This window comes from Aotus nancymaae, unplaced genomic scaffold (genome assembly GCF_030222135.1).
Source record: "Aotus nancymaae isolate 86718 unplaced genomic scaffold, 86718_ANA_hifiasm-v0.15.2.pri h1tg000033l, whole genome shotgun sequence".
Classification (NCBI taxonomy): Eukaryota; Metazoa; Chordata; class Mammalia; order Primates; family Aotidae; genus Aotus; species Aotus nancymaae.
This window is the reverse complement of record NW_026988447.1, coordinates 63,125,897-63,152,694: the sequence shown is the minus strand read 5'-3', so window position 1 is coordinate 63,152,694 and position 26,798 is coordinate 63,125,897. Positions and strand designations below refer to the sequence as shown.

Below are 26,798 nucleotides of genomic sequence, written 5' to 3'. Positions count from 1 at the left end.
AATTATAATGAATCTGTTTCTCCTTAACTTTCTTACCTTCCTTTTTATGCTTTATATATTTTAAGCCTGTATTTGTAGGCACCTAAAATGTTTATGTCTTCTTCATAAAAATCATGCAAGTATGACCTTCTAATTCCAGTAATGGTTTTTGCCTTAATTTTTTGTCAAATATTATTATAGCTACCCTAGCTTTCTTGATTACTATATGTGCAGTTATATCCTTTTCTTTCCATTTGCTTTCAAACTTTCCATGTTTTGTAAAAGATGTCCATTGTAAAGAGGATATAGTTGAATATATTTGTGTTTGCATTTGATCTTATCCATACTGTCAAGCTTTGTCCCTGAACTACAACATATGAAAAAATTCTCAGCGTCACTCATCATTAGGGAAATGCAAATCAAAACCTCAATGAAATATCACCTCATCCCAATCAGAATCGCTATGATGACAAAGATAATAAATAACAAATGCTGGGAAAAATGTGGAGAAAGAGGAACTCTGATGAACTGTGGAGAAGAATATAAATTAGTACAGCCATTACGTCAATTTTGAGGAGCCTTGAAGCTCCTCAAAAAATTTAAAATAAAACTACCATGTGATGCAGCAATCTAATTACTAGGTGTATACCAAAGGAAATGAAATCAGCATATAAAAATATATATCTGTACTCTCATGTTTATTGCAGTGCTATTCACAATAGCTAAGATGTGGGATCAACCTAAATGCCCAACTACAGATGAATGGATAAACACAATGTGTTATATATCACAATGGAATACTCTTCAAGCATAATACAGAATAAAATCCTGTAATTTGCAAAAGCATAGATGAACCTGAAGGACGTTATGTTAAGTGAAGTAATCCAGGCACAGAACAACAAACATGGCATGATCTCACTCAGATGTGAAACCTTAAAGTGTTAATTTTATGGAAGTAGAGAGAATAGTGGTTACCAGGGGCTGCAGATGGGAGAAGGCAGGGAGATTAGGAACGAGTGGTAGATGGGTACAAAGTACAGTTAGACAGAATAAGTTTTGGTGCTCAATTACACAGAAGGGTGACTATAGCAAATAACAATGTAATATATATTTCTAGATACCTACAAGCGAAGATTTTGAATATCACCACAAAGATATGATAAATGAAAAGTGATGGGAATGGTAATTTCCCTGATTTGACCATTATGTAATGTATACATGCATTGAAAAATACACTGTACCCTATAAAACATATAATTATGTGTCAATTATAAATAAGTTAATTTTAAAAATGTTCCAATGTTTACCCATCATAAAAAATAAAAACAGAACTGCAATATGATCCATCAATGCAACGTTGGGGTATATATCCAAAGGAAATAAAATCAGTGTCTTGAATACATATCTGCACTCCCATATTCATTGCAGCATTATTCACACTAGCCAAGATATGGAAACAATATAATTGTCTGTTGATGGATGAATGGAAAAAGAAAATGTGGTATATATCTACAAATGAATATTACCCACCTTTATAAAGAAGGAAATTCTGCCATTGGCAACAACATGGACAAACATGAAGGACAGTGTGCTGAGTGAATTAAGCCAGACACAGAAAGAAATACTACATGATTATCTCATTTATATTACAATCTTTAAAAAGTCAAACTTACAGAGAGTAGAATGGTAGTATTAAGGGACTTTGGGGATGGGATAAAAGAGGAGATATTGATCAAAGGATACAACCTTCAGTTGTAAGATGAATAAGTACTGGAGAACCTAATGTACAGCGTGGTGACTGTGGTGAATGATAATGGATTGTATACTTGAAATGTACTAGAGGAGTAGATCTCAAGTGCTCCCACTACAGACGACAAAAATGGTAAATGTATGAGGTGATGAGTATGTTAATTTTCTTGATTGTGGTAATCATTTTACGATGTGTACATATATCAAAGTATCATGTGCACACTAAATATAATTTTTATTTGTCAATCATACCTTCATAAAACTGAAAAAAGTGATGGGACAAATATAATACCCATAACTTTCACTCCTATTATAGTCTTTTCCATTGACTCTATAAAGAATGTATTTTAAAGCATGTGAACCATGAGAGAAGAAGGAGGTTTTTTACAGAAGCTGTGAGCAGAACGGAGAGAAAGTCTATGACAGGCACACTTTGTGCTTTGCAGTTCTGTTTACCTTTCTGTGAGGTTAACCCCAATTTTGTTGTCTATCTACTTTTATTTAATTATGAGAACCAAGCCCGTATTCTTTTATTTAATGCTGTGGCTCTCAAACTTTAGCAGGCTTCAGAGTAACTCGAAGGATATGTTAAAATTCAGATTGCTGCCATCTCTCCTCAAATTTCTGATACAGTATGTCTGGGTTGAGTACAAGGATTTACATTTCTCACAGATTTTTATATGATGCTGATTCTACTCCTCTGTGAATCACCAATGAGAACCACTGAGTGAACATACCGGTACTGGATTGGCATCATTATTATGTACATAAATAACATTGACATAAATCAAATTAAAGTCAAGATAGATTTTTTATTCCGTCACTCTGTGTCCTTAAATTAAAATCATGGTTGCAGAATGAAGTAGTCTTAGAGTGACTGTTCATTTAAAAATGTTTTCCCATACATTATTAAAAAACCAAAAACCTCACCAATGCTTACAAAAAGTTTAATGTACTCCACTTCATAGTAGGTTCTCTTCTAGATACTAAAGGAAGGTAAAAGAATGTGGGATAAACAGGACACAGCCCACACTCTCAAAGGGTACAGAAGCCAAGGAACAAGACAACGAAACGACAGAAACAAGTGTCATTAATACAGTGTGTTCTCTACACATGGTACTTAACACATGTTTTGCTTACTCTGCCAAAGGTCTAAGCACTTATGTTGTCATTTACTTCCTCTCAATGATCCTGAGGTAGGTACCATTTTAATCTCTACTTTACAGATGAGAAGTTGCATACTTTCCCCACATGGTAAGTGGCAGAGCTGGGACTTGGATCCAGGCACCCTACTCCCATGGCCACTTCGTTAGTCCCTGGACAACTGTGCCCCTGTACACTATAGTGAGCAGGAGCTCAGGGTTTCTCGGGAACGAAAAATAAAAGAGGACAGTCAGGCAAAACTTCACAGGGCAGATTATCCAAAATTTAAAGGAAGGCTTCTCAAGTGTTTCTGCCTAATTATATAAATTACAATACAATGAATAAGTTATAATGGCAAGTTTGAAATAACCTCAAATACTCTTTTCATTATTTTTGCAATCCTAGAAACATGGCCATTTTTGTTTCATAGTGTGTGATTTCCTCCATATCAGCCATTTTTGCCTTTAAGGGTAAATACTACCCTTTAGGAAGAAGCCCCATTTTGTTCACAGATTTATTCTCAGTGCCTAGAAGAATTTCTAGTGCTCAATAAAAATTTATTATATTAATTACTTAGCTAATGGTAACTAAGTAAACCATAGACCAAAATAAAACCCTGGTATCAATCGATACAGATTAGTAATATTTGAACTCCCCAAATAACATGATTCTTCTTTGTTGGATTAAGGCAGCAATTTAGATTGTCATGATTTTTTCATTTTATTTTGTTGTTCTTATTCATGGCATCTGCTATTAGCAGAATGAAGAATTGGCATGTGTGCCTTCTGAATATGCTGCACTGAACTGTCTGTGCTCAAGTACTGAGGCACATATGTTTGTCTTCTCTGGGCCAACACAAAAATTGTAGGTTTTTCAGGGTCAACAGGAATAAGCATCTATAATTATAGGGTTAGGAAAAGAAATATAAATAGTATCTATTAGTAACTGATAACAGGAAATAGGCTATCTAATATCTATTCATTTTAGTGAGGAAAATGTATGCATGGGTTGACCTCAATTAGACATACACACATACACACACACACACAGACACACACACACAGACACACACATACACACACAGACACACACACACACACAGAGGGGAGGTGGGGCAGAATGGGCTTTTTAATTACTGTCTTGAGTAAGTTACAAGTTAGGAAGCTCCGTCTTACTTTTGCAGTTGTTATGCAGTAATGATCCTCAAACCTCTGAAATTCTTTGAAATTCTTGACAGATTCAGAAACCATTATATACCACACTCTACTATTAATGACCCTAAAAACACCTCCCTCCCCTTTCTAAAAGGGTTCATTTGCTTACTGGATTCTGCCATTACCAAATAGTTATTTAAAATAGCTTCAGGTTTGAAAATTCACATTGCATTATCTGAAAAGGAAAGCTACTTAGATGTAGAACTTGCTTTTATGCCGTATTTCTATAGGTTATGGTTTACTAAAGCCACCATAGTCATCTTTCTCACTGTATTGGTCAGGGTTCTCAAGGGAAACAGAACCAACAAAATGTGTGTGTATATATGTGTTGAAAGATAGAGACAGGTTGATAGAAATATATTATCTATAATAAATCTCCCTATAACATAAATATATAAAATGTATTGAATATAGACATTCAATTATTAAATATATATGCAATAAATAATAAATATGTATATAAATATTGGCAGCTCTGAAGTCTGTAAGGCAGGTTGGCACTTAGGGGCTTCCCTAATCATTCAGATTCCATTTCCATTTTGTCCCTACATTCCATATGGCAGTGTTTCCAAAGGCATCTTAAGTTCTAGCCACTCCTTTTATTGCCCAAAAGATTTCCTAGATTTACCTCTTTGCCTTTGTACATTTTATGATCAAATCGTTTAATATTTTAAAAGTATAACCCCTGCGCTCAAGACTATCGGAATTCCTTTTACAATGCTGAAATAGTCCTTAGCAATGAGGTAAAGCTTCCTTGCCTGACATGTTGATTTACTGCTTTGCAGCCCTCATTTCTTGAATTTCCATGAGACCCATATAAAGGCCAACAGGTAGCATTCCACCTGTAAGGCATGGCCCCTGTGCTAGAGTGCCCAACCATCTGATCCCAACCCAGCCTATCTGGTTTGTGTACTTTTACTGTTCAACTTTTTCTGAATCTTTCTTAGTTCTTAGTTCTTATCAAGACACAGCAGAGACGAAGTTGGTAATTTTCAAAAAGAATTATTTTTAATAAACACAGAGGAAAAGAATGCAAGCCCATGTATGTAGAAATAAAATTTCTAGAGAGTTCTTTAACCAGAGTTTAGCTACATACACATTGGATGGACTGGATAAACATGAAACTGTCCAGCTCTTTTTATTGCCTCAACATTGTATGGGTTTTCTAGTTGAAAATGGGTAATAAACATATTTAAATGTTGTGAGATTTAATTTTAATTGATACCAATTCTAGGAACTTCTAACAAATACTTCACATCTCCCTGTGCTTCCTAGAATTACCTCCAGACATGGACTCCAAGCTCCCAGGCTGTTCGTCTGCGGCCTCAAGCCCTGCTTCAACCTTGTTCTGTACCTTGCCTGCTTCTCTCTGGCCATTCCTGGCCCACACCCCTAGATAAGAAGGCACTTCACAGCGTGTCCTCACAAACTCTTTCTGAAATCAGAGTATCTTGCACAACCTGCCACATCCTTGTTCTGTTGCTCTGCTCTTACTCATTCTGCCACTAGGTACCTAAAACCCTACCTCTCCAGTTCCATTTGTAAACCACCATATTTTCTTCTTTGTTTTCCTCCTCCTCCTATCATTACTGTAGCTAATTTTAGGGTAGATTTCATCCACTGGGGTATTCAGTAAGCAATGAGCCCCTTCTGGGTTTGAGGTGACATGCTCCATTTATTCTCATACTTCTTGTCCACTCATCATGCAGGTCCTTTGAATGACAGAACGTCAACATTGTAGAACTCAATTTTTACAATTTTACAAAACTTCCAAATCTTAAGCATACAATTAGAAAATAAAGAATTTCTATCAAAAATTTTTAAATGTACAGTCTTTCAAAGGAACCATCTGAGAACAACAGAGTAACCATTCACCTACATCCTAAGTTTTTCCTGTTTCCTGACAAGAATAATTAACAGAGAATCAAGGCTCTAGGACTGCTGTTTCTACTTGGAAGATGGTTATGGAAGTGGGTTTTAACCATTCCCAGTTTGACTTTTAATTGAATGGGCCCAAAACACAGAGACAGCCCAGGAGAAACTCTCACAAGTCATGGACTTGAATGCTCACAGTTGCCTCCCCCAGCTCCACAGTTTTTCTGGCCTCACCCTCTGGAGCAGTACACAGGGGCTGTAGCTTCTCTCAGAGCCTCCCTGAATGTATGGGAGCAAAGAAAATAAGGCACCATAAGTTTGAAAATAACTGGCCATGCTGCAATGGGAAACCAACTCTGAACTCTCTTTCCAAAATGAGAAGGGGCCCATAGAGTGCTTTAAAATGCAGTTGATTCTCATTATTTCCAGAAGTTATGTTATATAAAGTAATTGAATTATTCAAGTCAATACTGAAACTTTGCTCCCAGTAGAGGTATAGAGTTAGGTTCCTGTGAGCTTCTGGTAACAATATTTTTATCAACCAATTGATACATAACCTTGCTTTATGTGTATTTCTGTTTTAAAAATACCTTATTTCATATATAGTGTTGTTTCAGACTGAACTCACCATCAACACTGTTACTCATGCCTAAATGAATTCATCTAATACATGTATTTTCTCCATAAGGCATGCCATAGCTTTCTTGTGCTTAGAAATACTACACACCACTTCAATACTATACATGGGGGGCCTTTTCAAACAGTTAAATCACCAAAATAAACCACAAAAACTGTGACAGTTGTGGCACCAAATGGACTGCAAACAGGACATTTGTTTATAGTATGAAAATTGAAATAAGAAGGTAGAGTTTGACCTCAGCTGGGAATCTGCTTTGGGTGACTCAGATTTTTCATTGCTATACAGTGTCTGCAAATGACTGGGAAGTGCCTTAAGGGGTTGCAAACAAACCTTACTGTGTAAATGAATTTGCAGAAATAGAGTTCCCATATAATGAGGACCAACAGTATGTATTTGCATGGAAGAATACATTGGGCATAGGCTTAATAACTGATTGAGCAGATGTAATGGTAATCAATTGAATATTGAGAAAATTAAGATGCAGGAATTTCAAGTAGCTTGTTCAAATCACACTATGACTAAATGCTAGAGTTGAATTGTAAAGATTTAATTCCAAGTCCTCCAAAGTCCTAATGCTTAAGTGCTACATTATATTCCTTCTCATGAAAAGTAAATATTAAGTTTTAGAATGTTGGTATTTAAGTAATAAAAGGCATTATTTTGAAATTTATGTAGTAAGAAGAAATTAAGACTCATTTGAATATAATGCAGATTAGGCCCTAACCTAGTCAACTAAAACATTTAAAAGAAAAAGTTTCTTGTAAGAAGTTTCTTGAGACAATTAACAAGAGAAATACCAAGTGGATGCAAATTCTAGTTTTTTTCTCCTATTCAAGAGAATATTTGAGTAAGAAGAATTCAGTTGCAACAGTTAATGAGGCAGATTCAATACTGAGGTTAATAGTAAAGTATATATCTACTTACGCATTTTTCACTGCCACATATTACGTAATATTAGAGGTAACAACAAAACTGTAGCATAGGACTTTGATGGACTATTTCTTTTGTGCATTTTGTTTATATTATCAAGGTTTTAGAAACATGATAACCTTGGCAGCATTTTTGTTTCTTAAAATTCTAAATAGAATGATGCCTAATGTTTGACGGGGTTGGAAGAGTGACACCTCACATGTTATATAATGGTTCTCCTGTCAGAGACCAAAAAGTTTCATAAACACAGCAATGCTCCGTTTTTACAGATCCACAGAAATAATAACATTTCATCAGATTTCAAATCCTATTATGAAAGGAATGAAAATTATTCTGTTTCTTCAACCTTTGCAACTATCTTCCCTGCTCTAATTGGTATCTAATTAAAACCCAGGAAAAAATACCTTCCAGAGAGTTTCTTGGCTTAAAGCATTTGTGGCATGGCCTCAAGCCCAAAGGAATATGAGAAGTCCTATAATTTTACCCCCAACCCTTTCATTTTAAAAATTAGGAGACTGAGGTCCACAAGATGAATTCTTAAGAACCACAGATTTAGTGGCTGAGCTAGGATTAGAGTGCAGAGTTCCTGATTTTAATCTTCTCTTTATTGTGTGCGTTATCGTTTCCCCCCGGAGTGGCCACCCGGTCATCCTACTCTGAATGAATATTTACTATTCCAGATAATGATTTATGAGAACAAATGGATTATGTGGTTATGAATTTCTAGTTTCAATGCTCATATTACTGTTAAATTCTTTTTTAATGCTTATATTCTAAACTTGGGTGTATTTTTATTTTATTATTCTAGTGAGCTAGGTTAATCTTTTGAAAGCTTTGGTTTTATTACTTCAATTTCATTATTAGCCATCTTTTCTAGGGATGGCCTCAAAAAGTTCAGAAGCAGCTCTGCACAAACAAATGTGTGACTTGATTTCTTTGCTATGTGCCAATTCACCTGTTTATTTGCATTTGTAAAACAAGTGTCATTGGACTTTTCCTTAAAACATTCTCCCCTCCTCAGACATTTTATTCTATTCTCATGAAATTACTGTTTGACAGACATTGGCTGAAATAACTGAAAACTAAAAATTGATTTTGTCTGGGAAAAAATCAAAAGTAAATTTGCCATACCTTGTTTTGAACTAGGGCTTCTCTATTATATCTTGGTAATAAAAATAGTTGCAATGAATCTAGATTAATTAAATGAAAATTGCCATGACATGAGACAAATATACACTGTAGATTAAACACATTCTATAAGTTTCTTGTATTTCCTTAACAAATCTATTATTTTAATCTAACAAGTGATATTGTAACTTGTTTGTAAAGTAAATGTGTGCGTTTAAGAAGATAACTAAATAGTGTATAAACTAAGATGATTAAAGCAAATTCACAGCTTTCCAAAAAAGTAAAGAGATGACAGTTTCCCATTGCTTTAAGTTTGCTGGAAGACTACTAGCTTTGTTTTGATTCCTTTAATTCTGCTGCTGTAAGTCTTCACCTTACTTCTGATAATGCCGTAGCTATCATGTTGGTGTGTAATTTCTATCACATTTTTTTCTCAGCTAAGTGCAAAAGTATAGAATAACAAACTGTCATTCATTTTTCTGTGTTTTGTTTTGTTTGACATTTGGATACAGGTTACATTCATCATTTTATAGTGATATAAAATTAATAATTGTCTTCTAATTGATAGTTAATAATTATGAAAAATCAAACTCTAACACATTGATATAAAAGTTGTAAAATCCAGATGGAAATTTCCACACTGAAGTTGTTTATAAAAGTGCTCACCTGTATTTTCTGTTGCAGTTAGTTTTTGAAAGAAAAATTTCATATAGAAATCTAATATAACCCCTCAAGGAATTTCATGTTTATTTCAACTTTAGAAGGAAGCAAACTAAGCAAGGAGGCAGAATGAAAAATGATTTTATAGATGAATTTACAGAATGTTGTTACTTAGTGCTTGGTTCATATCTAAGTACATTGAAAATGAGTTATTACAGTGTGTTTTTCTTTCATTTCTTTTTCATTTAGGAGGTTGATGTGGCTTTTTAAGTTAAATTTACCTTACAATTAAGAGAGGTGCATTAATGCTAGTAAGAATATTAGTTTATATTTATTTTAAGATAGGAAATTGAGGGGAGAAAGATTCTAGATTGCTAAAACTATTGATGGTTTCTTACACTAAAAGTCTGAAGTGCTTTGTGGGAATTACTTTTAGGGGTAGATTATGTTAGCATTTTTAATGAGATTGCCAATAAAATCAAAACGTTACATCCTACTACTACTTATGCTTACAGATAATCATTTCAAAGAACTTCCAACTCTTCTCCACTGTGCAGCAAAATTTGGCTTAAAGAACCTGGCTATTCATTTGCTTCAATGTTCAGGAGCAACCTGGGCATCTAAGATGAAAAATATGGAGGGTTCAGACCCCGCACATATTGCTGAAAGACATGGTCACAAGGAACTCAAGGAAATCTTTGAAGACTTTTCAGTAAGTTTTTTTCTTTATTATGTCTCTCTATAGTCTGTTTGGTATTGTTAAATAGACTATAAGGAAAGAAAACCTTTTACATTTACTGTTTTGTTTAAGACTCTAGATGAGTCACTATTAGGCATATGAAAACAGATCAATAATTGTTAGGTTGCAGAAAAACAGCTTGATAATAATTCAGAAAGTCTACTCAATAAAAAGTTAATTTATGTTGTTAAATTTTTCTTATGTGATTCCTTTTTTTTCTCCCTGTTAAGTCTCAGCTCTGTCTTATGTAGGTTGAAGCCCCAAATTTCAGAACGCTTTTTGAAGAATATTAGTTTTGTAAGAATGTAACCAAAAGAAGATTTTAAGGAGGGGATACTATCTCAGTACATAAAACGCACTTGGTGCTTCCATAATTATGTTTAGAAGAGCAATTGTTTTTCTGTTTATAACAAAGATATACACATTTTGCTCCAGCAAGTGAATTATACTCTGATGGCTCTTAGGAAAATATAATGGGACAGTGATTTTGATGCTAAATTACCAAAATTTGTCTTTGGGTATTTAAAACAAATAATTTTATTGTCAAATTTTATTCCATATTGTTATTGTGGAGTATATAACTGCTGTAACCTTCTGGTTATTTTAGCATTTATTCTGATTGTCAGATTAAGCCAATCTAATTAATATTGGACTTCAAAAACAATCATTGGTATTTGAGATTTCCAGAGAGTATATTTAAAATAAATACAGACTATGAAGTTTTATGATAAAATTAATAAACTACTCATTTCAGTCTTATGTCCTTCAAATGGGAAATAAGCATTATTCATATTTCTGGAAGAATTTTAAATAGTGATGGTCATATATGCTAGTTTTTGACTAGTTAGCATACTTTATCTGATGAGGGCATTTATTTCCATAATTATTCCCTGTACGCAGGCATTAAACAGAGCAGCATGGCATCTATCTCAGGTAAGTCAATAAGTCAATTCAGCCTTGGATATTTTCCATAATACTGTTATTTAATACATTTTAGGTGGCTGTCTTTAACTCTGCCCAATTCTATTCTTTAATTTTTGTCCACTGGTACACTGGGTTAAAATTTTTCCTAAAAGCATCTAGGGACGCTTTCTAGGATAATCCCTGATTTTCAAAAAGTGATGCTTCCACTTCTTGCTTTCCAGTAAAGACTCAGCTTTTGACAGATGCAACCCCATGCATACTTCAGGTGCTCCATAAGTAACAAAATACTACATAATGATGACAGTAGATATGAAAGTAGGTACAGTGGTAGGAGGTGAAGGTTGATGGATGTGGGATATGATATTTTTTCTCTTACGCTCTCTCAGTATTTATGCCTCTGATCCCGCAATAACAGCACTGATAGAAGTTGATTGCTATTGTTGTCTCTGGGTCACATTCACTCTTCCATAGTCGCTGCATTCTAATTTTACAGTTGTACTTGATAATCGTGGGAAATTTGTTACATATTTTTCTATCCTATCTTTGTAAGCTGTTATTTCTGCCTGAATGTCTATAGTAAATATTATTTTATAGTTAGAATAGATTAATTATTTTGTCGATGTTCTGCTGTCAGTAAGGAATTGACTGTGGCTGTTGAAAGTGCCAAAAAATCTGTCAATGCATTTTCATGACTATGGATAATTTCATATACAGTAATTTTGCAAGCTACGAAGGCCTTTTGGCAAATGTGTGGTTAAGAAAATGAAATGTATGTATTATATTTTGACCCACATGGAAAAATGTTTCCTGTCAATATGTATGACACAAAAAATATTCTTCTAATTATCAGTTTTATTTAAAATAAGTTTAGAAGTCATATCTTCTTAGTGAAGGTATGCTGGATAACTGGATGTTGACATTATCTATTCTAAATATTGTTAGTTAAGTCTTTTAAAGAGTGTATATAAACCTGATGGAGAAAAATAGAATCTCATTATGCTACTAAAATACTTTATTGTTTCTTTAAAAGTATCTGTATCACCTCAATGTTATAATGACTTAGATTCTGGTAAATCTAAGATCATCACTTGTGCATTTAATATTTCATGAACTATTGTTTCAGAATGGTTTAAAGGAGCAGATATCTTTAAGTTTGAGTTTTACAGTCTACCAGTGGACTATGCTTCTACTGAAGAAATATCTATTTTCAATTCCAACATATTTTGCTCTCAACTAATTTACTAATTTGTTCAATTCTTCCTAATCCCCCATCGATGAAACATTGCTCATTTTAGAATTTCACAGGGAGTTACACTACAGTGAGTTGGGTCATCACTGAATAAAGTGGGTAGAAGGGAAATGGCAATTATGATTTTAGAAAAGTACAGAGAAAACACAAAGGCATTAGAAAGCATTCACACACCAAGTGGCACCCATGTCTTATTGTCAGCTATGTGAAGGAGGAGGATGAGGATGGAGGGGAGGAAGAGAAAGAAGAGAAGAAGGAGAGTAGGAGAAGGAGGGGGCCTTATACATTTCTTACATTGGTTCATGCCTTTTTTTCTTTGAGAGGTTAATAATTTATACACAGTCTATGAAAAGAGCCTCTTTATTATGAAATAATAGCTTTCATGTTTTGATAAAGTTATGTAATTAATATCTGTACTTCATTTACGTTTTCAGTGCTGTTACTGGATGATATTGTATATTTCTATAATCCATAAAGTCTTTCAAATAACTCCTCATTTTTCAGTTTCTAACAATGTCACCTGAGACAATTAATATGAAAAGTGGATGGAAAATGGGCAGAAGATTTGGTAATTAAATTCACAACTGGGCATGAACAATGATTTGCTTAGCATAATTCATAAGCAAAGCCCAGGACATTTCAAATAGCAAACAGTGGCACTGATGATTGATTCAGTGCTCCAGAAACTTACCTCTTAAATAAAAAGTACATGAAAAATTGAAAACAAACTGGAACCTGGCCTCAGATTGAGGTACTTTGAGATTTAAGAGAAAGTATACAAGACTAGTCTGTATTTTAAGCAAACAAATATAAATAACATTCCATTGTATTAGCTCAGATATGTCACCCATCCATCCCCATCAGTTTAAAACCCTTAACAAAATGATTACATCAATGTGTAAATAGTCAAGAAAAAGTACATTCTCCTCTGTTGGTCAGCTATGGAATTTGAGACAGGTGTTCACTGATCTTAGAAACAATATCCAGAAAATATCTTTTTCCTTTCACCACTATGTTCACTAGTAGTTTGGTTTAAATATTAATAAGCTGTTGTTAATTATAAACATTCATGAAGAAAAGTTAAGAAATGGGAAAATTAGCTTTCCATGCACATTCTCTAAATGGCTTTTCAGGAACACTCCTGATTGGGAATCTTTCTATTGCTCATGTGTGGGATGGGTTTCCTGTGGCATCAGGCTCTCCTTAATCTATCCCTACACTGCTCTTTTTCCCTGTGGACAGTGGGCCCGTGTGTGTGTGTGTGTGTGTGTGTGTGTGTGTGTGTGTGTATGTGTGAAAGAGAGAGAGAGAGATTTTGATGCCCTCCAGTATCTGACTGACAGGCCCTGATCTTTTTCAGAGAGTCAAGGGCTTGGGTTTGAAATGCAGGTATGGAGGGGTAGGTGTTGAAGCACTTACAATATCCCTAATATAAAGCAATAATTGACTGGCTAATATTGAGAACCAATTACTCAGAAGTTGGGTTTTGTGTTTAAACTAGTAAACATTCACTCTTCTTAGCCCTTTATTTCTCTCATTCTTGGCATTCCCATCCCAGTACTTTACAAGTAGATTGTTCCATTTAATTCAGTATATAACAGTGTTATATAATTGCGTTTAAATGGCAACATATCCTGATTTGCCTATGTAATACTCAGCATGTGTTTTTCTCATTGATGGTGCAGAAGGTCAGTGTTCAATTTAAAGACTTGTCTGATTTCACTTTCCCAATCATATACTTAACAACATCCCATATGGCAAATAAAATAATTGGTCATATTTCCTATACTTAGAATTTTTTTAAGTTTAGTTTCAGAGACTTCATAGACAGCCCTACTGCTGTTTTCAGCATATATTTTAATAGGCCCAACTAGTATGAATTTTGGGATTCTGGCCTTTATTCAATATTGATGTTGTGTTCTGTTAGAATTGAAGAAACTAGAATAAGTCACATAACTGCACTTGACTGCATACATTATAAATTTATGTGTCAGTTATGTGCTTGAAACTACTTAGGAATCTCTTTCAAAACTCTGGCTATCACAGCATTTTTCTTTGCTCCGTGTCCTCGTGACCAGTTTTGATGCCCTAACTCTGCAGCTCTGAACATGTTATGTAAACTCCCTTAAATTTCTTTGCTTTGTTGTCAAATTTTCCATTTTCTTTTACTCCTAGAGTCTTGGGAGTCAGTCATGTCTGGATTTTAAACCTAACTACATCAAAAACTAAGTTTACATCCTTGGAAACAAATAATTCCTTATAGAGCACTTTAGAATTTGATGAAATAAATGTGAAATTATTAAATATATAGAAGTCCCACAAAAATGATATTGCACTTACCTAATTTTCTGTTGGCTTATTGTTATTCATATCAAATTTAGACTTCGTTATCAATCACACCTTCTCTTTTCTTACATCATTAATCTCTCCTGTTATACTGCCGCTTCCCTGAGCAAACATGTTTCAACAATATCTATGTACATGCTTTGCATAGACATACAGTTTTGCACTGTTTAAAGACTATATGTATATATATATACGCTTTGCATTTAGTTCACTACTAAAGCTGCTCTGTCAAAGGCCGTAAAGAATCAACCATGTATCAGATCCAGAAGATTTCTTTCAGACGTCTTTTGGCACAAGCTTTGACATTGCTTTCCTTGACCCTGCCCTCTTCCTGAAAGTCCACTGACCCCTTGTGACTTTCTTGTCTTACCCCATCAGCAAAGGTTCTTTTTGAACTCTCTCACTTGTGATTAGAGGGCAGTGTCATAATTGGAACAATTGGAATCAGGTGGAATTTGTATGAAGCGGAAGAAAACTCATAAACAGGATTATAAATAAGAAGAACTTAATGGGGAAAGGTGAAGGATGCATAATGGTGACAGGAATGGGTTATGCACTTGTGTGAAGAAGGCAGAGTAGGTAAACCCCGACTTCTTAGGCCAGAAAACTGAATCTTGTTACTGACTCTTTTCATAGAATGCATATTATTCTGTAACTTATGATAATGACCTATAAAAGATCACACAAGTATTAAAAGAAAACTTAACATTTTATATGAGATTTTGGTAAAATACCTTCTAAGAAATGTTTGTAAAGCCCCAAAGAGCTCATACACAACTTAATGGTAAGTACCTAAAAATCTAGTTGTTTGTAGTATTTTTGCCTACTCTCACTCTAAGAAAATATTTGATTTTTAATTATTTATTTACACAGTTTACACAGGTTATGTATATATGCTTAATCCAACTTTATGATATAGCTAGATTCAAATAGAAAAAAACTGTAAACATAATTTTCCCAAGTTAATTTTATTAGTCGTATGATATCATTTAGGAAAAGTATCTTTAGTCTATACATCAGTAGAATGACCTTTAGGAAAGACATTTCTCCCGTCCACTAGGCCCGGTGTGTCAGACTGCGTAAAGTAAGCTCTTTCTCCCAGAAATAGTGTTAGTTTGATTTAACAGAGTCAAGCAAAAACCCTTTGTATTTCTCAGAAATAACTATTCTCAGATGTCACAGTCACTGTTTTCTCAGTGTTTTGCTATGTAGTAAATGATTTATATTTTCATAAAGTTGCTAGAATAGCTACCAGTGTGCATACATACTCTTTCCATACACACAGAATATAGTTTTTTAAAACGTTTTCCTGGGTTCTCATTTGTTACTCTGCCTCAGCAGAGGAGGAAACAGAAGCAGAAAGGTTCAGGATGATGTAGAGCTAGCCTCCATAGCAGTATAATCATTTGGCGGTGAGACGGCAGAGGGGAGGGAGCAAGCATCACTGGGAAAAGCAAGATGTGTAAAATATCTGAATAGTCTTTGAACATTATGTGCAACTCAGACACACAACAGATTATTGCATCATCAATTTACATCACCGAAAGAGCTAAAGTTCAACAACATAGAGGTTTTGTAAGATGAATATAGTGTGTGATCTGTGTTTCCATTTCTTGAATAAGCATAATGTATTATATTCATCATTCAGGTTTTTTTATATCAGAAATGCCATATTCTCATAAAAACAGGAGACACACATTTTTCATAATGTAGACATTTTTTATCCTTCTCATTCCAAAGTCTATTTACTCCTTTACTTCATAACTTCCTTCAGTTGAAAAATTAGTATTTAAAAAATAATTTATTGTTAAAAATTGTTCTATGAATAATGACTCCTTTCATAAACCTTAGGGGGCACTTCGTCCTAGCAACAGCTAAACTCTGAAAAGCCACATCTCATTTTCCCAGGCAGAAGGGAATCTTAGCGTTTTCAGGAGATATCATAATTTTAATCTCAAATGAGATTTATCTTGCAATATTTATTTTAATATCTATTTATCTTTACTTTTGGGAAAATATTCTTTAGAGCCAGGGTAAGGCCCTCTATCTGTACTTTAAGTCTATTTCCCACTGTTCTCATCTCAGAATATGAAACAGAGCTGGGTGGAAAATTTAGATATAACAACTATATAGTTCAGAAGAATTTATAGTATCTTTGCTTTTATCTTCATTGTACCAAATGCCATAGCTGCTGTGAACGCAGTCATGGGATGAGGACAAGTGATGATATGAAGTTGATTACTTATTGCCTCAGTAGGTAATGATTTTTGTGCTTATTGCGTTAAAATTAATTCAATACCCACAGATAACAAGGCAATTTATGAAAGTAATAGAGGGAAATAATATACATGTACTTAAAGTTCTTTTCCAGTAGAGAGCTTTAATACATCATTAATAATTTTTTAAGGTTGAAACAGTATCATATTCTAAATAGGTAAATTATCATCTTTTATACATTTGCTTCAGATGCTGGCAGTCTCCAGGATCCTAATAAGAGTCACATCCTTGCCTATGGTAGTTAAATGGTCTTTAAAGCCCCTTGGAAACCTAAGTTTTTGTAATTCTTAGAGTTATGATTTCTCAGAAACCTTCTAAACTTTAGTTCTTTCATTTTTTGCTGGCTTCTTTCAAACCAATTAGCTTGTGTAGAACAGGGTAGTCTAGAGCTGTCATTTACACGCCTGTTGGTCAAAAGGAAATACAGTTTCAGAGAATGCAAAATTAATCACAAATGGTTATTAAAGCAATCAGTATTGACACCATAACTGTAGAGTGTGGCCCTCATGAAATAAACACAATGACATTGTCCTTTCAGAATGAAAATATGCAAACGCAAATGAATTAAAATTTCATTGGAAAAATATGGTTCCTGGAAATTCTTCTCAATTAATTGGCTTTGAATTTCCATCATTGTTGATGCCTAAAGATAAAAAAGGTATTTAATATAATCCAGTGTAGATTGGATATATACTTTTCTACTAGTATTATGAAATGGTTTTTACTTTAAATTTGTATAAAGGCCTCTCCAGGCATATGAAAAGAATCAGACCTGTATTTTAAAAATAAAAAAGGAATATTCTTCAAATATTGTAGCTCTGAGCCTGAGAAATATAATTTCCTTTTCATTTCTCCTTATATGCCAACACTCTCCCTGTGATATATGGATGTGAGAAATTAAAGATTATGACTGACTTATTCTGCCTCCAAAAAATACAATATAAAAGAAAATAGATGGCACCAGTCGAAGACGAAATTTTGGGTTTGTTCTACATAATTTAATCAAGTCTCACTTGAGCCATAAAAAGTCTCCAATTTTAATTTAGCAAATAGATTGACCGATTCAACAAATATCTATTGAATATCTATTAGGTGCCAAGCATTGTTCTAAACACTGGAAATTCAGAACAGACCAAAAATCCAACCCTAATGGGAAATGAGACTGTGAATAAATAAAGACATATAATGTGACCAGTGGAAATTAATGTTTAAGACCAGGAGAAATAGAAAGAACCACATTGTGTAAGGTAGTTTGTGAAAGGAGTTGGGAGGGGGACGCTTTTGAAGCACGTAGTTGGGAGTATTCACTGAGGAGTCGTTTTTGGCAACTACCTAAAACTATGAAAGAGACAGTCATACGTATCTGTGAACAGGTATTCCAATAAGAGAAAATGGCACAGCAGGGCAAAGGCTCTGGTAGGATGTGGACATCCTACCGCAAAAGAGCCAGTTGACCAATGTTACTGAAGCAAAATAAATAAGAAAGAAAGGAAATAGTAATAGATGGTGTCAGAAAGATAAGTAGGGCCAGATCTATAGGCAATGATGAGAATTTTGTATTTTGGAGAAAGCCATTAGAGAATTCTAGGACATATTGTATTAGTTTGTTTTCACACTGCTGTAAAGAACTGCCTGAGACTGGGTAATTTATGAAGAAAGTAAGTTTAATTCACTCACAGTTCAACATGACTGGGGAGACCCCAGGAAACTTACTGATGGAAAGGGAAGCAGGAACGTCTTACATGGCTGCAGGTGAAAGGAGAGAAAGAGGAATTGCCAAACACTTATGGCATCATCAGACCTTGTGAGAACTCATTCACTTTCACAATAACTTCATGGGGGAAAACTGTCCCCATGATCCAATCACCTCCCACAGGTCCTACCCTGGACATGTGGGAATTATGGGGATTACAATTCAAGATGAGATTTGAATGGGGGCACAGAGCCAAACCATATCAAGTATCATATGATTTAAATTGATCAGAGTCACAGCTATATTGATCACAGACTGTAAAGGGCAGGAAGGGCAGATAAGACCTGACTGGCAGCTACTCCCATGATCCAGATGATAGATGATAAAAAGATGGTAGTTTGCACTAGGATGACAGCAGCAAAGGCAATCAGAAGTGGTTAGGTTTGAACTATGCCATTGTTTTATAGTATAGGCAAGAAGATTTACTGACTCTAGTGGCGGAATATAAAAGAAAGTGAGTAGTTACTGATATTTCTAAGTATGTTGGCAAAAGCAGAGAATGGAATTAATTGCCATTTATTGAGATGGGAAGACTGCATGAAGAAATGGTTTGTTAGGAAGAATCAACAATTTGGCTTGAAACACATTAAATTTGAAATGTCTACTATGTTCCAAAGTTTGGAAGTAGAGGTTATAGGTTGTACCAACAGAAAATGCCAACAATGAGCAGCATTTGAGGTAGGAAGAGAACCAAGAAATCTATTTACCTGGATGCCAAGTAAAAGAAAGATTTTCACAGATGAGGAAGTAGACAGCTACATTGAAGGCTCAACTAAGATAGGATAATCAAATTTTTTATTTAGCAACATGTGTATGCATATTTGTATGTGCATATTTATATATTTCTCTCTAAAAATTAGTCATCATAATAATAAGCCTTTCCAAATATTGGAAAGATGATTTATTGTGAGAAGAGAGAGATTAAGAAAAAATTTTCTAATGAAGCATGAGCTCTATGATACTTTGGGGACAATTCTGATGAATATTTTGCTCTAATTTAGTTTGTCCCAAATATGTCTTATTAGCTGTTTGTGGAAACAAGAGTGAAGCATGATGTTATTTTAGAAACACATTTCCTGACATGTGGTTTGGAATCCCTCATGAAAATCTAGAGGAGGAGACAACATTCAGTCTCCAGCTGGTATGAGTGTCTTGGGGAAAAAGTGAACTGTCAGGGGAAAACAATCAGAGCATGTTTATCTGTCGACATTAATGTCCATTCACACTGACAAATCATAAACCCAGATCCCTGATTCGAGCCTGTGGCTGAGATTTCAGCCTAAGCAAGAACATTTCTCCCTTTATTAGTGTTTCATTTTCTTTTGTCAGTACTGCTGAGTTCACTTGCTCAAATTTGGCTCCTGGTAAAATATCAGTAAGCCAATTAATCCATTTCTTTAATGAGAACTCTCTATTATAAGAACGGGTAACTGCATAGACTTTTATTGAACCTATCCATCTTGTATTTGAAGGGGAGAATGCCAGTTATCCAAGCAGTGTGGTTCATTACTGCAGTATTGGACCACGTTGCTAAATAAGCCACAGGGCAACACTAGCGCCGGAGGAGTGGGGGGCAGCGCTGGGCGTGAACATTTGTTTAGGGCCTGTTATGTGCCAGATTGGGTTAGATGCTTTATGCACACCCTCTCATTCCATATTCTCCACCACCCTATGAGGAACTTCTGCTTGGTTTACATTTTGAGAAACTGAGTCTAACAACTTGAAGAGTTAGTGAACTGCGAAGCCATCAAATAGCCTCCAAAAGATGGCTACTAATAACTAATAACAACCTACTAATTTTATGGTCTCGCTTCTTGAATTCTGTAATGATCTGAATGATTCTTTCCAATTGTAGCATGGACTGTAAAAGTGGAAGAGAAAGAGAATGGATTTTTTTATCAGGACAAGATGAGCCAGACGAATCTAAACTTAATAATAAGTATTCACGGAGGGAGCCAGGTCCTCACCTCTAATCTTCTCCTTTCTTTTCTTGACATTCCAACCTGATGGCCATACAATGCCTCTGAATAAAATATCATTCTCATCACTATACTATTATCATAATAATTCCCAAATATTTGGCAAGCACTCAGTCTACATCCGATGTGATAGGAATTGTTGGAGAGAGAGGGAGAAAGGAGGAAGCCTTGTACTTTACTCCTCTCTAAAATCTATTTCATGAAACATCAAGATTGTTGTAAGGTCTAAATTATATGCATGAAAGGCCTTTGGCATTTGTAAAGCTTCAGCAATGTTTTTAATAGTATCACCATTTTAAAACTTTCCATAAATATATTTTAATATTTTAAACACTTTGAAAGTGAATTATTTTAATGCTTAAGTCATTTCTTTCTAATTTTAAGAAACTCTATTTTACATGAATTTTTCTATTTTCTACTGTATATGGCTTTCAAAACAAATGTGGGAAACAATATTCATCAAATTTTCTCCTTAAGCAGGTTAAACTCTAACATTCTCTCAGACAGGGAATGAATATATGTACTATGCTTTATTTTTGTCTCTTTTCAACTTATTAAGTCAATGGAGTTTTTTGAGTCTCAGAAAAATTTAAGTTGCAGTCATTTAAAGTAGCCAAAGATTGAATTTAGCAACACTGAGCGAATGTTGATAACCCTTCCTGGTGCTTACATTGTATTAATAGTTTGTTGCGGGGGAGATAAAAAATGAATAAACACACAACGTAATTTCAGAAAGCAATTTTTCGAATCAATAAAATAAAATTTAATTGAAGTCTGGTTACAAGAAATAATGATACATTTGTCACACCACACTCAATGTCACATGTTATGTAAGTAAAACATTCATTTAATATTAGTTTTTCCTTCTCTCATGGTATCTTCAAAACACTTCTAATCAGGTATTAATATATAATAATAATAAATTCAAATCTAGAAGGTTTTCTTTATTAGACTATAAATTTGATGAAGACATATCAGACTTTATAGTTCCATAGTAACTATATATATATATATATATATATATATATATATATATATATATATGGATATTGGTTAAATATCTCTCCCACAGAACTGTAAATTTTAATGAGTATGTTTTCATCATTGTATCTTCCATGCTCAGAGCTGACTGTCTCCAGGTAGATGCTGTCTCCAGGTAGATGCTGTCTCCCTCCCCCAACTCTGTGTGTGTGTGTGTGTGTGTGTGTGTGTGTGTGTGTATACATATATATATTCATATATATTCATTCTTTTGTTGCATAAAAAGAATAAATTCTTCTTAAAATTATTGGGAATGTACTATTTATTGGATATTGTTACATTTACAGTAATATAAGACAGACAAATGACTGCTTTCATGAGCTCACATTTGAAAGTGATAAACAAGGGAGGGAGTGTTCTTTATTATCTGCCCTTCTTTAAAATTCTAACTTTACCCGCGTAGTCGTTCACCAGTGAAATATCAGATAGTAGTTAAGTACTTTGGAAAAAAGAACATGTTTGTAAAAAGCCCAAAATTCAATTAGCAAAAAGTTATATAGAACTTGCTACGTACTTGCATCTGTTTTTGCCGCTTTATGATAACAGCTCAGTCCTGTTACCTGTGTTTTACAGATGAGGACACTGAAGCACAGAGTGTTTAAGTGATTGCCCAAGGTCACAGATTTGGTAATAGGTAGAGCTGGGATTTGAACGAGGCAGCATAACTCTAGCTTACATGCTTTAAATGGCACTAGATTACATCTAACACTTAGAAAAGGCACACTTAACCTTTTTTAGTATATTCTCTAATAGTCTGTCCCACTACAGATCTGTCACACAATCTTTCTGTGTAAAATCATTTCTAAACATCACAAAGGATTCAGTTCAGATAGAAGTCTGGGTCTAAATTCAGTTTCACCTGTGTTTTATGCAAATGGACTAAAGCACCTGTAAGAATACAGAAAAGTAAAATACCAAATTCTAGTTTTTGTAGGTCAAGCTAAATTTAGGTATGGCTATCATGTATTTAACTTTTTAACACTGTCCTTTGCTCTGCTCTCTGACTGCCTTATTGCTACAGTTTTATTGACTCTCACGAATATTGTAATGGTTAATTTTATGTACCTACTTGACTGGGACACAGGATGCCCAAATATTTTGTTTCTGTGGGGATGATTTGAATGAGATTAACATTTAAATCTGTAGACTGAGCAAAGCAGATTGCTTTCCCAAATATGGGTGAATTTCATCCAATGGGTTGAAAGCCTGAATAGAACAAAACAGAAACCTTACCTTGAACTGGAATATCTGTGTTTTCCTGCCTTTGGTCTTGAACTGAAGCATCAGCTTTCTGTATTTCCTTCTGCTAGCCTTTAGACTAGAACTATACCATGGGCTCTCCTGGTTCTCAGGTCTTTGGACTTAGATCAAAATGACACCACTGGCTTTCCTGGGTCTCTTGCTTGCCAGCTACAGATTTGGGGATTACCAGTCTCTATAACTGCAACAGTCAGTTCCTTATAATTAATCTCTTTCTATATAACATATGTCCATCCTATTGGTTCTGTTTCTCTGGTGAACTCTAATACAAGTACTGATTTGATTTTAAATCTCTATGACATTTTCTTCCCTCAGTCTTTCAATGGGAAAAGCAAGATGAGGAAATAATATGAATGCTAATTTAATCATATCGTGTTACAGTTTGCTGTTGGAGCTGAAACTGAGTGTGGAGTAGTGACGTGGAGAGAGAGGGCTGGAGGGTTAGAGATGAAGTGAGACGTACGCAGAGCCCTAGAAGAGGCAGCAAGAGAGAAGCAGACCGATAGGCCACAGGCAAAGCTATAAAAATCCGTAACAATTCAGGAGTAACTAAAGTTATTTTAGGAAAATAATGTGAAAAATGATTAAAATATGCCTTTACAAGAAAATGCAGTTTAAGATCTTGTGGTGAATTTCAAGTACTTCCTAGGAAGTAAGGACCTGTTTTAATGACTGAAAAGTTCTGACTATTAGTAGATGGATATTAAATGCCTTGTAATGTGGAGGACAATCAGTCCCTGTGAAGAACTGGCCTATCCAAAATAGGATCTTTCCTTAAGAAATATTAGCAAAAGATTTTCTGCTAATCCCACTCTAACCTGAATAAACCCAGAATTCAACTTTTTCCATATTCTTTCTGATTTCCTTATCTTTTTGACAAGTAGATTTATTAAATATAATTTGAATAATGTTTTTATATATATGTGCATATGCCTATATATGTTTGAGTATGTATATAAGATTTCTATTTTTCACTAACTATGAAGTCAAAATTTAGACTTTTTAAAAGGGACTTTTCTTTAAATTTTACCTTAGTTGTCCTGTTGTAAGTTTGTTTTCTTAAAAATTTATATATAAAAATTTTAATAAGTTTTAGTGTGTCAGAAAATGGAAGACGTCCATGTTGCTAGAGAGAACTGTCACCCTATTACCAGAGAGCACAGCTTGGATAACTTCTAAAAGGAAAACTGAGTATGAAATTATAGCTGATATATGTCATCTGCTAAATGTCTATTTCCTACTTTAATGAGATATTTTTCTTCCTTGTGAGTAAGATTTTTACACCTCTGAAAGAAGAAATATTGTGAGACCACTCATTCCTCTGGGAAAATAACATGTACTGGAGGAGATGGAACCCAGAGTTGTTCTTTTCAAATAGAATTAAACCAACCTCTCACAGATAGATTCAAAACCAAACAATAGATTTTGTCCATGGGTAATAACTAGAGTAAAACTAAATTTGTATTTAGTATATAGCTTTATAGCTACGTTTTAGATTTGTAAAATGGACCTGGCAGAGGTGTTTATATGGTTGTCTGATATTATTGTCTTTTTCCTGTAGTTTTAAAATGATTGATATTTTGGCAATATCATATCATCACCTGGAGAATGTACACTAAAAAATATTCCTGCTTCCACAACTTGTAATGTGATTAGTTTCACTGCAAACTCTCTTCCCGTTCAAATGCAAGCGTGAGTTTTAGGCGTGATATGGCGTGAATACTTAGCAAACGGCTATTATTAAATTTACCAAAAACAATGGCCCATGGTAGGGATAGGACTATATAAAGGGGGATTATTTGGAGAAACTAGTGGAAATAAGATTTAGAGTTTTATTTATGTTGGAGTAACAGGTAGCATATTCAATGGCCACATGAGAGTCCAGTAAGAAAGAAAAAAAAAAAAGCTAAGCTTGAGAGCATTCTCTGGCAGTGATTTCTTTTTAGAAAAAAACAAGTCATTGGAAGAAAAGCACAGTAAATGGGTCTGGGGTTTTACACCTTCTGCTCAATATAAAAAGGTTGTTATATCTGAAGCCTAATGAAGCCGAGTCTTTTCCAGGGCAGCGGTTCTCACTATTGTATTGCACTCTCCGCAAGTATGTTATCACATTTGATTCATAAGTTATTTAAAAATATAATTTAGCATATATAATGTTATACTGATGACTGTCAAAGAAAATATTGAGCCTGGTAGCACAATGCAATGTACAGACAGGAACAAATTATCACAAAAATCAGCATTAAGGAAGTAGCATCAACTGTGTAGCAATGGAAGGTCAAACATTTATTGAAAGAGTGAGAATTCTGCCTCAGTCTAGTGGAAGGTGGTCAGGGCAGTAAACAGCTCTATTCAGATCTCATGAGAATGCTGACAGGCTACCAAACTGATAGTGCTATAACTGTGTACAGCTTTATAAATTCTGTGAGACACTGTCATTTAGCAGTCCGGATTCCCCCATAATTATTTCTCACTTTTTTAGAGTGATTTGAAGCTTTTCATCCATTTGGTTTGCTGCCAAAACAAAACAAAAAATAAAAACCATGGTGTCTGAATGCATATTTCCCTGCAACCATATACACATTGTGAACCCTTCCTTAGGGTCTGGGTGCCAACAGCAAACTTCACAGGGTGTGAAGCCAAGAGATAGGGGTTAAGCCGTGAGTATGTGGGATGGGATCTTTTACTACTAGAAATAAGACCAAACATGTATTAGCAATAACTGATGAAATTTCTAGAGTAGATAAAAACCCCCATTAGCAGACTAAAGGTATGCTGAACATTTTGAAACAGCTTAGTATTAATTACAGAAAAAAAAAGACTGCAGTCTTACAATTTACTTGTTTGAAATGAGCCTCTCAATATCTTTCTACCAGTGGTTTACTAGGGGACGAGACTGAGTTGTGTACGTGACGTGCTAAGAAGCTACAATGAGAAACAGCCGATTGGGAGGAGTAGAGGGGAAATGATGACTGTGGTTGTTGAAGGAGAAACTCTTCATCCCTTTGATGGAAATAAAAGAAGATTATGAGCAGTGAGAACCTCCAGCACATGCATCCCAAATGAATTTTAGAAACCAGAGCTACTCCTTTGTCTTGAGATTTATCATGAGATCTCTTTGTGTCATTTCTGTCAAAACAAGACAGTTGAGGATTAGTAAACCTTCCTAATAAATATAGTCAGTGACCTTGTGACCATAGCTGAAACACAACCAAACAAAAAGCCAAAACAAAACCACTGACTTACCTATAATCTATTAGAACAATTCATAAACAGATGATTTCCTATGCAGCACTGTAACAAGCACTATTATGACTGCACTGATACTCTAATGCCATTTCAAAACAGTTTTGCTAGGGGAACTTATGTGAATCTCATAATTTACCAATGCCACAGTTCTTCATTGCACAATTATTTTATGAGCCCTGTTTACCTGACTTTTTCATAGAAGCACCATGGCTGACTCTTTTGCTGAAATGTCATCTTCTTCCTGAGGTCTGCTCTGACCACACTACTTAAAATTGCCCATGTCCACCCCACTTTATCTGCCATTCTAATTAATATATATATATTTATTTATATTTATTTATTTATTTATTTATTTTTTTTTTTTTTTTTTTTTTTTTTTTTAAAGGGATTGAAAGAAAGCAGAGAGGGTGACTAAGATACTAGGATGTCTTTGAATCATGGAATTTAGTATAAGCATATGCTTTAAGAAAAGAAAGACATTTGAAAGAGTATTTTTTTTTTTTTTTTTTTTTGAGAAAGAGAGAGAGAGAATAGGAAGGAGAAAAAAGGAAGAGAAAGAGAGAGAGAGAATGGGGAGGAGGGAGAAGGAAAAGAAAGAGGGAGAGAGAATGGGAGTATTGCTTTCTTGCCCAGGCTAGAATGCAATTTAGTAATGGGTATTGA

At 34.5% G+C, this 26,798-nt stretch overlaps 1 protein-coding gene across 5 annotated transcripts in view; it reads left to right on the top strand.

Moving 5' to 3' along the window:
* The window catches only part of BANK1 (B cell scaffold protein with ankyrin repeats 1), a 301,537-nt gene that overhangs the window by 108,313 nt on the left and 166,426 nt on the right, over positions 1-26,798 (top strand). For 3 of the 5 annotated variants that reach the window (XM_012436540.3, XM_012436539.3, XM_012436543.3), the window contains exons 7-8: positions 9,834-10,030; positions 10,958-10,990. In XM_012436540.3, coding sequence (XP_012291963.2) covers positions 9,834-10,030; positions 10,958-10,990 — 230 coding nt within the window. The remainder of the gene's footprint in view (positions 1-9,833; positions 10,031-10,957; positions 10,991-26,798) is intronic. The other 2 variants (XM_012436541.3, XM_012436542.3) reach the window with 1 other exon arrangement.